The sequence below is a fragment of the Anser cygnoides genome, chromosome 20 (assembly GCF_040182565.1).
Source record: "Anser cygnoides isolate HZ-2024a breed goose chromosome 20, Taihu_goose_T2T_genome, whole genome shotgun sequence".
In the NCBI taxonomy this organism is placed as follows: domain Eukaryota; kingdom Metazoa; phylum Chordata; class Aves; order Anseriformes; family Anatidae; genus Anser; species Anser cygnoides.
The window spans coordinates 9,718,154-9,731,134 of record NC_089892.1 but is presented as its reverse complement, the minus strand read 5'-3'; the positions used below and the strand labels follow the sequence as shown (position 1 = coordinate 9,731,134).

The window sequence follows — 12,981 nt, the reverse complement described above, 5'->3', positions numbered from 1 at the left end:
GGGCAGCAAATGACTCGAGCCTGAAATTATCCAATTTTAGAATGTGCTCCTTTCCTTTCCCAATGCATGTTTTAGCTGATAATGCTGTATCTGTATGTAATGGATTTGAACTTTACCATAATTTTTTCTTCTCAGTCCTCAGGATTTGCTTATAGACCTGTTTTATGTGTGCTAAGCACTGTGTTCCCCAGACTTCTTTACAGGACATTCAGCTGGTGCTGAAGACCATATTGCAGCTGCTAACAAAATACATTATCATCTAACCTCCTTGGTACAAAAAAATACAGAAAAAGCCAACTTTTACTCCCCATGCAAATGGTGTTTAACAGTTGATGAATCTTGCAGAGTTTGCATTGCCTTTTGCTCGTAGTACACAGCCTACAGCCAGGGTAGAGTCACTCAGCTCAAGCACAAGGTCTGGCTACCACCTCCGTGTGCATCAGGAGATTTGTTGTGCTGTGGCAGGTACTGGATGTTTGCCTCCATTCTGTCTGCCTTGGGACATGATTTCTTGCCAGGTTTAGGCACTCAAACCTTTGCCTTGGTTTGAAAATCTGTGGAAATGTTTGCAAGTCAGCCACAAACACAGACCGACACTTCTTTTCAAACCATCCTTCTGCCAGTGTTACCAGCACAGTGAACTCGCAGTCGTTATGGGAGCCTGTGGTCTCCAGGTCTGGTAAATGCTCCTTCAGGAAGAGAAAGGGTAAGAGTTAGTGCATAGTTAGAGGCTCCTCACCTTCTCCTGGTCTTTGAGCTGAGGCTAAATGTGCTCCCAGAGACCCACCTGGGGGTCACTGGTGCAGCAGCCCTGATGGTGCAGGAGCAGCTGCATTAACCTCTGCTCTGCACTGGTTCCTCTGGCGTCCAGCATCAGATAGTGCAGCAGTGCAGGGATGCCTTTGGAGAGCAGCATGAATTCTTTCTAAAACAGGCAGCAAAATCCATTAGAGCTAAGCTCCCAAGCATCTATACACTTTTCTTTTATCCTTCCAGATAATAATTGAGAATATTTTGGTTTGACTAACTAGATCCATCAAGCCAAACCTCAGGGAGGACTGCCTGCTGGAGTTCAGCCTGCTCTGGCAGTGCATCCAGCACAAAGTTGCTCACAGACATCTCTTTCATATCAAACCCATGTGTTGCCCATTGCCACTCCAGCTCCTTACCTCTTGGTTCTGTCTCTCAATCCACAGACCAATTTGAGCTGCATTTTCACTAAATCTTCCCTTTCTGCAGCATTTCTGCACAGCCACCGTGTCTCCTGCCCATGCGCTTTCCCCTGCAGAGTGCCTAGAGGTCCCCTCTGCCTACTTGCTAGAGCTGTTTTTCAAAACTTCTTTCATATGGCACTTCTCTGATCTCCCTCCAGCCTGTGCCTGCTTGCAGCAGCACACTCACGCTGGATGGCTTTTGCAGCCACTGGTGTATTATTTTTAAGCTGCCTGCATCCATCTCTGAGCCTCCAGATGGGGCGATGGGCTGAGAGTTCAAGTACATCGTGCGCATCGTGCCGAAGAGGCGTTAGGAAGTAGCTTACTTGGCTTAAAGGTGATGCATTGACTCACTGCTTCACTACTCAAGGGAGAATTTGCAGCAGTGCCCTGAAGACTGCGTTGATACCACAACTGTTAACAGCAGCAAATAATTGCAGCTTGCAGGCTCTCTATCACAGAGCATTTGCTTCATCCAGAGCCTCGCGGTGCAGGTCATCTTGTAGCAGGCTCTCCACTGCTAGTGCAACCCCCCTCTGAGGCCTGAGGACACTTTGTGGCACCTTGTGTGGAAGATGGGCAGAAGGGTGCCACGCTGCTCTGGTTCTGTTTTGTTGGGTCCACAGGAGGTGGCAGAGTGCGCTGTCCTGACCCATGGCACATCGGGGGAGCCCAAGGGTCCCAGAGCTGCCTGGGAAACACCAGCACTGTTTTGCTGTCTGGGAAGTGAAGTAATAGATTTACATTTTCAACCACCTTTGTAATCATAGAATATCCCGAGTTGGAAGGGACCCATAAGGATCATCAAGTCCAACTCCTGGCACCGCACGGGTCTGCCCAAAGTTTAGTCCACGTGACTAAGTGCGCAGTCCAATCTCTTCTTAAATTCAGACAGGCTTGGTGCAGTGACCACTTCCCTGGGGAGCCTGTTCCAGCGTGCAACCACCCTTTCGGTGAAGAACCTCTTCCTGATGTCCAGCCGAAACTTCCCCTGCCTCAGCTTAACACCATTCCCGCGGGCCCTGTCACTGGTGATAACGGAGAATAGGTCACCTGCCTCTCCACTCCCCCTCGCGAGGAAGTTGTAGGCTGCGAAGAGGTCCCCCCTCAGCCTCCTCTTCTCCAGGCTGAACAGGCCAAGTGATGTTACTTTATGTTATTTTAAATCTGCTATTTTAAACCTGCTATTTTAAATCAGGTCTGTGCCTAAGTCACTTTAACACTTCTGCAATTTGGAACCAATTACAAATAGAAGTGTTGAAGCTGTCTGCAGGCAGCCCAGGCCGTGCAGAGCACCAGGGCTGAGGCGAGGACCGATGGGCAGGCATTTTTTTGTTTGCAGGCATCATGCCCTGTCTTTATGCATGCGTCTACTGACTCTGCCCAGCTGCTTTTTGCCCTTCACATTCCAGGTAGAGGAGAAAAGTAACCGAGGGTGGACATTTGCTCTGTACCAAATGCCGTAGCCATGCTTAGCCTGGCTCTGGGCTCGGTGCACGAGCAGGGGAGCAGCAGCTCTCTGCACCGTGTGACAGAGCTGGGAGTAACCAAAGAGGAGATCGGGTCTTTGCCCCTCGTGACCCAGAGCTGTGTCCCCACTGCAGGATGCCCTCTGCTCTCTTTGCCTTCCTCTGCCCACAGCTGCTGGGCAGGCACCTGGGGGCAGTTGGCCCACCCCTGTGTGTTCAGCCCCCTCGTTGCCCATTTATACAGGAAGGTTTCTCAGGTGGAGAGAAGCCCAGGTGATAGCCACAATGTTGATGGCATTTGCGGATACCCATCCCCAAAACAAACCGTGAAGCCCTCCTGCTGCTTGTCGTGATGGGATGCTTTCTGGGGATGCATCACAGAATGGTTTGGGTTGGAAGAGGCCTTTAAAGATCACATAGTCCAACACCCCTTCCATGGCCAGGGATGTATTTTGCTTGATTTTGAGGTCAGGCTAGCAAATAGTTGCAGGAGCACTGTTTTTCTGCATGACTAACTTATGGTTTTCCAACTGTGAGTGTCCTCCAAGGTAACTGAGTCTGCTCACCTGGGCGGTCTCATCTTGAGAGTCTCGGCTTCCACCAGCCTTGCTGCATCGGTACTTTGAACCACTGAAAAGTAAAGATAAAAGGAAAAGAAATGTGTTGATTAATCGCTTTATTTTAATTTGGTAGTCATGTCATATGTAGTTTACTTTGTGAATGCGGTGGAATATACATATTTTTTTATTTCCTTAGGCAAAAAACATGCATGTCAGTTTTTTTACCCTCTTGGTAATTGGAGTAAAATAGTAAAACAGGTGGCACGAAGGAGAAGCTGTCCTTGCTCCTCCAGCCGGCCTCAGGAGGCCGAATGGGTGTATGGCAAACTGACATCTATTTCTGTGCCTGGAAATACAAAAAAAAAAAAACATCCTGAGAAGTGTTTGTGAATTGTCTCCCAATTTGCATTACAAAAAGAAATGCAAATAACAACTGCACTGTCTGTGTTACCTTTAGGATCTCAGAACCTGTTTTGGTTTGAAGCATTCTTTAATTTATATAATTATCATAAAAATAACACCCCCAAAAGCCCAACAGTTCTTTTCCAGTGAAATTTTCAGAGTTTCCTTTTTTGCTTGTCCTGATTACTCATTTTCTCTTTTGTTTCCTGTTTTGTTCTTTATTTTCCTTATCTACCTGCTGAATCACGCCATCCAATCAACATACAATGCGAAAACCATGTCTCCGTCTGTATGTTGTGCACCTGCTGCTCAAAAAAATAAATTTGTAAATAATCTTGCAAATATCCATCCATGAAAACATCACATATAGGACACGGTTGGTTTCATTGAATTTAAACAATTATTTAAATTCTCTGCTTTTATTTTCTCTCGTTTTTCTTTAATTTAATTTGTTTTGATGAGATTTCCGATTGCACTGGTGAAAAAGCCTCACTGCAGCGTGCCTCAAAACTGGCTTCTGTTCTGCATCTTCTTCCCCTTGGCTAATTGGTGACGTGAGGCAAATGCAGTTACCAATAGCCTGTTCTCCGCTGTTTGTTACACCCGACACTGATAAAGGGGAGACTGACACTTGCTTTATTTTCGTGGAAAATTGAATAAGAAGGAAGGATGCTTCTGGATGACCTGGATGGGAAACCCTTCCTTTTGTAAGTGGTGGCACCAAATTCAGTTCTCAGAAACTGGTTTTGTTTTCCTTTTATGATGAGATGTGTTGAGTTTTCTGGAGAGGGAAGCAGAACATTTAGGAGGACTGTCTTTGTATTTCAAGCCCATGGTTCTTGTAAGGCAAAAAAGAAAAAAAGAAAACATTAAAGCCGTTACGGACTTGCTTCCCTCAAATCAAAAGAGAAGTCATAGGAAAGATTCTTTTTATTCAACTTTGAAAACTGTGGCATACCAAGATATGGAAGTATTTTGCCACCATAATGGACACAGAGTCCCTGGATGCAAAAGCAAATACCTCAAGTAAAATGCAGAAACCACACTATGAATAGGGCTGAGAACTGGGAACCAGATCCCAATGTGAATTTGAATGCCTAATTCCAAAGGTGTCTTTGGAAACACTGGTCTTTGAAAATCAAAAATTAAGCAAAAAAGGATGAATAAGGAAAAATGTAATCAAAAAAGATTCCATTCCAAGTTGTCCTAGCTATGATTAATAGTAACACGAATGAGACCATGAGCTTATCAAAAAATGCTTGGTCACCTGACCAAAGCTCTTGGATCTATTCTAACTTAACGTCTGGACTTTCTCTTGCACAGTTGCTGTTCAGAAACAAATCAATGTGGGGCTTTGTGAGAGCCTGCAGATAACCTCCATGCTTGCCTAACAGCGGGTCGAGGAGGAAACTTTCTGCTAGGAAACAGCAAAGAAGGAAATGAGGATGTGTAAGTTAGAGGTTTGCTCCATGCGATCAAAGCAGTGAGCCCCCTGTGGGTGCTGCAGTGGCTGGAACCACGGCGGTGTGTGGGAGCTGAGGGTAATTCATCTTTGGGCACCCCGGGTCTAGAAAGCACAGAGAAGTGCTCTGGCATCGGCTGCTCATGTGAATAGTGGAAAAATGAGCTTATCTTCATTTGCCTAAATTTTGGCCTTGTTGCTGTTAGTGTTGCGAGTTTAAGTGTTTATCCTGTGATTGTTAGGGTTGTGGTCTCTGGGGCCATATGCCCAGGTCCAAGGCTCCTTCCATCGCTTGGTGTCCAAGACCCATGAGTTAGATTCTGGGGGCACCGAGCTGCCTTCTTCCTTCTGCTGCTGCTGCTGATGGGAGCCACCAATAACTGCAGCAGAAGTATTGAAGTTAAAAGTTGGTGGGGAATGGGGAGAGATCTCAGCGTTACGGATTTATAAAACCACCTTTCCAGTCTTTCTGGCTGTGGATGAAAGGACCTGATACAGCTGTAATGGTAGAGTCGCAGGCAGGCGAGGTAAAAATATTCAGCCTCTGAAAATCAGGAAGGGATTTCCCCAGGCTTCAAAGGAAGCCAGGACAAAGCTTGCATAGCAAGATTCAGTGGCTCTTCTGCGGTACTGGCAGTGTCACAGATGTTTAAATTGGACTACTCATCAAAGGTAGTTCATGTGCTTAAATACCTTTTCCTCAGTGGTAGTTCCTTAGCAGCATAGGTTAATTCTTGCCAGAAGAACGGCCAAAGCACCCTGAGCACTCCTGTTCTTGGCTTGGTTGGACCCCTCTTCTTATGCCTCTACAGCATCTTTGCAACTTTGGGCATGCTGAAGACAGAAATCTGACATTCCAAGATGTCGGGTTGTTTTGTGTTTTGCAACTGGGCACCCATGAGAGGTAAGGGTGAGCAGCCCAGCTTCTGCTGGGGTTATTGTTTTGTGGCGGTGTTGGGTAACCTCCTTCGCTGAATCCTCCAGAGCACGTCCAGCTGTGCCAGGGAAAGCTCAAGTGCTCATTTCAGGTTTTAAAGTCCAAAACACTAAATCCATTGAGTCTTGGTGCTTTGCTGCTGGCGTGCAGGGCAGAGCTCATTCTGCATCCCTGTGGTCAGTGGGCACAGCTCCTGTGCTGGGGAGGAAAACACTTTGCTGTTGTAGATGCAGGAGGAGTAGATCTGGGTAATGGTTGTATGCCCTATCCATCATGCATTTTCTGCCTTTTTTTCTATGAAAAATGTCCTGAGAAAGGGTAAAGAGCAGGCTGTCCATGGCTGGACAGCAGGCAAGGCCAGTTCTTTCTCTGTGATGTCTCTTCTCCCCCTTCCCTCCTCCCCTCCTGCTTCCACTGAGCTCTGGGGACGCATTGCATGGAACCCCATGGGGTCTGTGGGCAGCTGGGTGCCCTCAGCACCAGACCCCAGCCACCTCCTCTTACAGGGAAATAGTGACGAGGCAGAGAGAAATGCCTTTCAAACCGTTTGCCAGTCCTCAGGTGGATCACAAAACCATAAAGCAACCGTGCCTCTTGTGAGCACCTGGCAGCTTTTTCAGCATCTGTGCAACAGAAAAGCAAATAAAACCCTGGAAACAAAGACCCTGATGATCCAGAAGATGACTATGTGCATGTCACATATTACAGGGTTAGGTGGAAGGAAGGAGAATCAATGCAAAACTCTGCTATACACGAGAAATATCGCAACGTGGAGTTTCCCCTTTAACTGCATGCAATGCTGATACCTGCCTGGAGAGCTGCGTGGCCAAAGGAGGGGTTTTCTACGCAGTGTGCCGAGGGTTACGCACGCCCAGCCCTCCCACCCGTCACAAGCGTGTGTAATTTTGCCTCACGACGAACGGCGCAGAGAACAGTCCTCTGCGGGCTCTGCGCACGTGGGTGATGCTGGATTTTCCTGGGTTGCGAGGGATTCCTCACAGAGCTGGGGCTTCTGCTGCCCTTTAGGAAATGGCAGTGGATAAGCCAAAAAAGGAGGGGTTGGAACTGGGAGGGAAAACAAACAAACAAACAATTTGCCCATCCAAATCGAAGGGAGTGGAAATCTGCAGACAAGCACGGCTTTGAAGCCCCCACTCGTCCCGCACGCACACCGCTATCCTGTAGAAAGCCCCAGGTGGCGCAGGGTCAGCTGGTGCGAAGTGTGACTTTGCAGCCAGCACAGACCAAATCAGACATGGAGCGTCATGCTAAATGGGATGATGAGATTGTAGCAAAGTCTGAGTAAAAGGAAGGTTTTGCTGCTAAGCTGTATTAATGTGGAAGAGGGAGGTAAGGCAGGCTCACACACAGAGAACTGGATGCTGCAGATGCTGCCTGTGTGCATGCTCCTTGGAGGAGCCTTAGGCATGGGGAAGATGTGGCTCGAGCGATGCTCTGAAGGTAATAATTTGCCTGACTTGCAGTAGTGCAGTGAACAGGGTCACGTAAAACCTGATCCAGCTCCTGCAGGGATATTCCCGTGATTACAACGGGCTCTGAGTTAAACCTTTGCCCTGGGCTGGATGCAGCCCTGCTGCTCGCCGGGTGCAGCTGCCTGCGCTGCAGCCCAGGCAGGAGGATCCAGAGCAGGCACCCGGTGGCTCCCCGGCTCTCCAGCCGTGCTCAGGCTCTGTCCCCTGGCTCTTGTACAGCCCTTACCTGCTAAGGTGAGTTCAGCCAGTGAAGGGAAGGTAACCAATGTGAAAAATAAAACAGAACTGATGCTAAGAGACAGGTGTTGGATTTTTAGCGCTGACCTTGACCAACCCAGGGGAATCCTTGCTTGTGTTTTGCCTGCCAGAGCTGCTTTTTGTTGCTGACTTGAATGAGCTCCGTGTTGTCTGCTCTTTCATGGAACATACCTATGCTTTTCTCTTTTCTCTTTATTTGAGGATTGAGTCTGATATACGGTCTGTGCCTAACTCTGAGCTGCTTGCGTTTTTAACATGAGAGAAACCAAGTGCATGCCTGAGACTGATTTCTTGAACTCTTTGATGGGATTGGTGGAATGCGATGCTAATGGCCCAAAAACTGAGCTGGCATTTAAAGGAATGAATAGATCCAACAAGCCCCCCAAATTCAGCACGAGCTCTGTAGCCAAATGAGCAAGAAATGTGGGTCACGTTAACATGACTGGGTGTCTTCTGGTAAAATGATAATACAAGAGAAAGACTGCTTCTGCTCATCTTTGCCAACATGAGCTCCTTACGATTGTATTTTCCCCTCCACTGCTTGACAGTTTGAAGCGGGCCGTTTTCTCTCTTTAGCTAACTCAGTCAAACAAGTGGCTGTGACCAGAGAGTCACAAATAGGTGAATTGGAATAGGTACAGAACAGGGGGATATTTTTCATCTCCTTAAAACAGGAGGGCAAGAGGGATCTGGCTTTTGCATGTTTTGTTTTGGAAAGAACCCTCTCTAGATTAGCTCAATGGGGCAAGCAACCTCTTTTCCATAAAGGAAGGAAAAAAAAACAGGGTGTGGGGTGGGGAGAATCACACAAATGGAAATCAGAACCTGTCTCCAGCAGTTATTTGATCCACCTGTGAAAGCATATTTAGTAATAATGAAAAAAGTCAGCGGGTTCCTAAGGCATCCACCTGCTGAACACTTGACCTCCCCCACCGATTTGCTACCAGTGATCCATCTCCCAAAGTCTTGCTGGTGCCATTTCTCCTTGACAAGCCTGTCCAGTCACAAGTTGTATACAAATACTTAAAATCTGCAGGTTAGAAAACATCCTTATTTTATCAAGGATGTTTTAAGCTTCCCTGGACAATGCCTTCCTTTGTTATAGCAGAGGCTACATATCCAGACTGTTACAACCGTCTTGGCTTAAGTTCAATTCATTGCAGAAAGCAAGCTGACCAAGGCTTCAAAACAACCTCGTTCTTTATAAAAATGATAACATGGCACCATTACCTCTCCCTGAGTCTTTAGGGGAGAAAATCTGCCTTACTCAAAGCAAACAAGACCTCCATGGACAGCGTGGAAGGGCCATTTCCTTTTCTATCACTGACCCAGGAGTAGAGGGGAGGGCTCTTGTGGAGAGGGATTTTCTCATACTTGCTGCATGTGGAGTGATCTGCACTGACGAATGTTTCTTTTGGAAGGTTTTCTGGTGGCCGATTTGCTGCTTAGATCGTGAAGCTGGTAATTTTAATTTCTTTTTTGCGGGCTGTGGTTTCTCATCGCGTTAATTTCTGAAGGACACAAAACCTTTACTTTCCGCAGGACAACTTCATCAACCTCAGCTTCCTGCGGCTCTTCAGGGCAGCCAGACTTATCAAGCTCCTCCGCCAGGGTTACACTATCCGCATCTTGCTCTGGACGTTTGTGCAGTCCTTTAAGGTGAGAGTTGGGCTGTGGGGAGACAGGGAAGGGACGTGGGGAAATGGTTTGCACTTCTGCAGCATCAGCCACTGAGCATCAAAGAGCTTCCCCCTGCCAAAGGACTGGCCACGCTGCAGCTCCGCCATGCAATTGCACTAACGCTTGTTTTGCACCTACATCAGCTGATTTGCACTGAGCAGCCCCTGAATGCTGCAGGTGCTGAGCTTTTTGGAGTATGAGTCTGAAAGCACCCAGAACAAGTTCATAACACTCAGGTTGCCCTTGAAACCATCACAAAATCCGTAGGGCAAAGTCTCAGGATTCAGGTATTAGCAAAAAAAGAGGACAGTCTGACTATTGAGGGCCTTCATGCCTGCTGTTTGCCTGCAGCAAGTGCAAGGTTTAGGTTTAAAACTTACCTCACTTTTCTGCAGGTTAAGAGACAGAGTCAATTAGTAAAAGCGTGGTGACGTGTTAACCCAGAGTAATTTGTTTGTGTATCCAAGTCCTGGTAGAATTTAACAGAGGAGAAACCCAACCTTCAAGCAACTAATGGGAAAGGACTGGGGGGCATGCAGTGCCTTAAAGGACGGAAGCAATGAGATTCGTTAGGCCATGTTTTTCTTTAGGGCAGAGGGAGAAAACATTGCTGCTGCTCTCACCTTGTAACTAATGAGGTTTGCTGCAGCCAAGAGAGCCTCCCCTAGAGGCTGAGAGGTGGGGTCTGGGATGTTCCCACCCAGGAGAGCGTCCTTGGACTGCGTAGTCTTGGTGGGACCTGAGAGAAGGGGCTTAGCCAGGTCTTGGTTTCTGAGTGGTTTGGGCAGGTGCCAGGTCGTTAACACATTGGCAATGATGCCAATCTGAAATGTGCTGTTCCAGAGGCGCCTTGCACAAACAAACCTCACGTGGCATGGGCTGCAGCCTTCCCCTGTCCCCCTGCAAAAGTGGGGGGACACGAACCTGGTGTGTCCCAAAGGCAGGGCTGCAGCACAGGCACCCAGCCTGGTGGGTGCTGGGTCGACGGGGATACAACTGTCTGTCTGTGGCAGGATCTGTCTGTCCGTCCTCTGGCCACCCTCCAAGCTGAGCTCTCATCCTTGTGCAGAGGTGCCTAGCAGAAACCAATCGGCCCTTGGCTGCGGGCTGCATAACCCTTCTCCTGTCCCCACGTTTCCCATGGTCGGGGCTTCTCAGCTTTCCAGCTATTGCTAATTAAGAGGCATTAATTACTCCTTCATTTAGCCTGAGTGCAAAGTAGCTATTACTCCCAGCTTGTGCGATATAATTATGTTGTATTGCTCACTGATTTCTTGTGAAAACTTGGAATCTTTTTGCGCTCTTGGGGTGCAGTCTGTGCCTAATTCGGAGCAGGAGCTTGTTCCTTGGATATATATATTTCCTCATACTAAATTTATAGCAGGGTCATTAAAAATTAAGGTTTGTCTCTGCAATTATGCATAGGAAGCACTAGTGCCTGCCAGTAGCCACAGTGCCTGCTGTAGAGCTTCTTATTGTACGTTCCCTGGTTACTGCTTGTCCGCCTGCAGGGATATGTACAGAGCTCTTGGAAAATCCAGGCTGGTTTGTAATTGATAAATGCCTGGTTCTGGGGCTGTGGCTGCTGAAAGCTGCCAGGATTGCTCCTTTTTCTCTTCCCAGCTCCTTCACCTGGAGGACGAACGCCACAGCATGTAGTGCTGCCAGGAACTAAATGCTACCAGCTAAAGCGTGCATTTGCTGTCATTAATACCTTCCTCTCCTTTCCCACAGGCCTTGCCTTACGTGTGTCTCCTCATTGCAATGCTCTTCTTCATCTATGCCATTATTGGCATGCAGGTAAAATTTTGGCTCTGATACTGACCGTAAGTAGCCTGGTTTTGTCCCGCAGAGTCGGGGTGGGTTACTGCCTCTGCAGCAGCATCGATACCTGCCTTAGGAGGAGGCACAAAAGCTCTTCCTGCCTGGTGTCAGGTTAACTACAAGTGCAAAAAAGGGGGTGCCTTTTCCTACCCTTACTGTCAGGTCCTGTGTTGAACCTGGTGCTAATATTTGTGGGTGTACAAGGGGAGAGCTCACAGACCTGATCCAGGCTGCAGGCACCTGGTGCTGGGCCCTGCCCGTTGGCGAGAGCAGGGGACACGGCTGTGGCCACTGAGCTGCTCAGGCACCTCTCCTTCCTGAAAACAGACAAGAAAGCTTTCTTGGCCTGTGCTGGAGCTGAACAGCAGCATTGGAAAGGGTCTGCACGAAGACAAAGCACGTTATCCTGATTTTTTCCACCATTTGATCTCCACAACACAATTCTACCTCCCTGTTCAGCACAGAAACAATTCAAGCTGTTCAGATCTCTCAAATCAGGGCAAATTCTTTTCCTGTTGTTGCTTCTAACTCCACCTGATCCATCTTTGCTGACCACTCCTATGTGAGTCTACGTGAGGCTGTGTTTGCCCTGTAACACTTCTGCTCTCCGTGGCAGGTATTTGGAAACATTGCGCTGGATGACGAGACCTCCATCAATCGGCACAATAATTTCCGTACCTTCCTGCAAGCCTTGATGCTTCTGTTCAGGTAAGTAGAGTACAACATACTTGTATGCAAGCAGTAAATAAGTCTTTGTTTTCCCATATGCTGGGAGCTGGGTACACAGCATTTGAAGTAAAGCACCCAGGCCTGCTTCCTCATCCTTAACGCTAAGGGTTTGCTCTTCGATCAGATTGAACACACCAGCATCTCCAGAAATGAAATTAGCCCCCTCCAGCTCAGAATAGTCACTTGAAACAAAACTCTGAATTTCAGTAAGGCCAGATAATTCTTCAACCTCTGGTTCCTCTCCGGAGCCACGCAGTGGGAGCAAGCAGGTGGAGGCAGCGAGACCATGACGGGGAGCAGGTTTCTGCACGAGGGAACGGGGCTTAAGGACTAAATGCCACTGGTACAATCTGCTGTGTAATGCAGAGTGGCCTGGGAGCTGTTTCAGTTTGTACTGAGCACTAAGTCATCCCAGGCACCAGCACCCCAGGGTCTTTGCCCAGCGCTGCTGCTTGTTGGATTTTGTCATCTCTGAAAGTGGGGCCAAATTCTGGGTGTTTGCGAGGGTTTTTTGGGAGCTGAAGTTTCAATATGAGAATGAACAGCTTTGCACCCACTCTGCGTGGTTGTAAGCAATGCTGCAATGGGTTGGGCTTTTCACAGAGCTGTAGGACAGCCCTAACCTCTGAGCGGGGTGCAGAAACACTGGGAGAAAATCTGAGGTTCTGTGAAAAGCCAGAGTAAGCAAACATAGGGATCCCTCAGCCTCCGATCCATGCATGCGCACTGCAGGGGTTGGTTTATTTTGAGGGCAGACCCTCTGGGCCTGCCAAGGTTTTCCTTTTGGCTATTTTTTGCCACACAATAGAGGGTGAATATTAGGATTTGCTTGGGGTTCACCTACCTGTCACTTCAGTTCTCACACCCAAAATGAGCGGGAGACCAGAAATGAGGAAGAAAACCCAGGAGATTGTCATGAAACCTGGACCCAAAGCCCTGTGACCAAGCAGACC

General features: G+C 48.0%; 1 protein-coding gene across 16 annotated transcripts in view; it reads left to right on the top strand.

Moving 5' to 3' along the window:
- CACNA1B (calcium voltage-gated channel subunit alpha1 B) overlaps positions 1 to 12,981 on the top strand; it is a 281,607-nt gene that overhangs the window by 234,739 nt on the left and 33,887 nt on the right. For all 16 annotated transcript variants that reach the window (XM_066980520.1, XM_066980519.1, XM_066980518.1 and 13 more), the window contains 3 exons: positions 9,338 to 9,454; positions 11,210 to 11,275; positions 11,916 to 12,007. In XM_066980520.1, the coding sequence (XP_066836621.1) occupies positions 9,338 to 9,454; positions 11,210 to 11,275; positions 11,916 to 12,007 (275 nt within the window). The remainder of the gene's footprint in view (positions 1 to 9,337; positions 9,455 to 11,209; positions 11,276 to 11,915; positions 12,008 to 12,981) is intronic.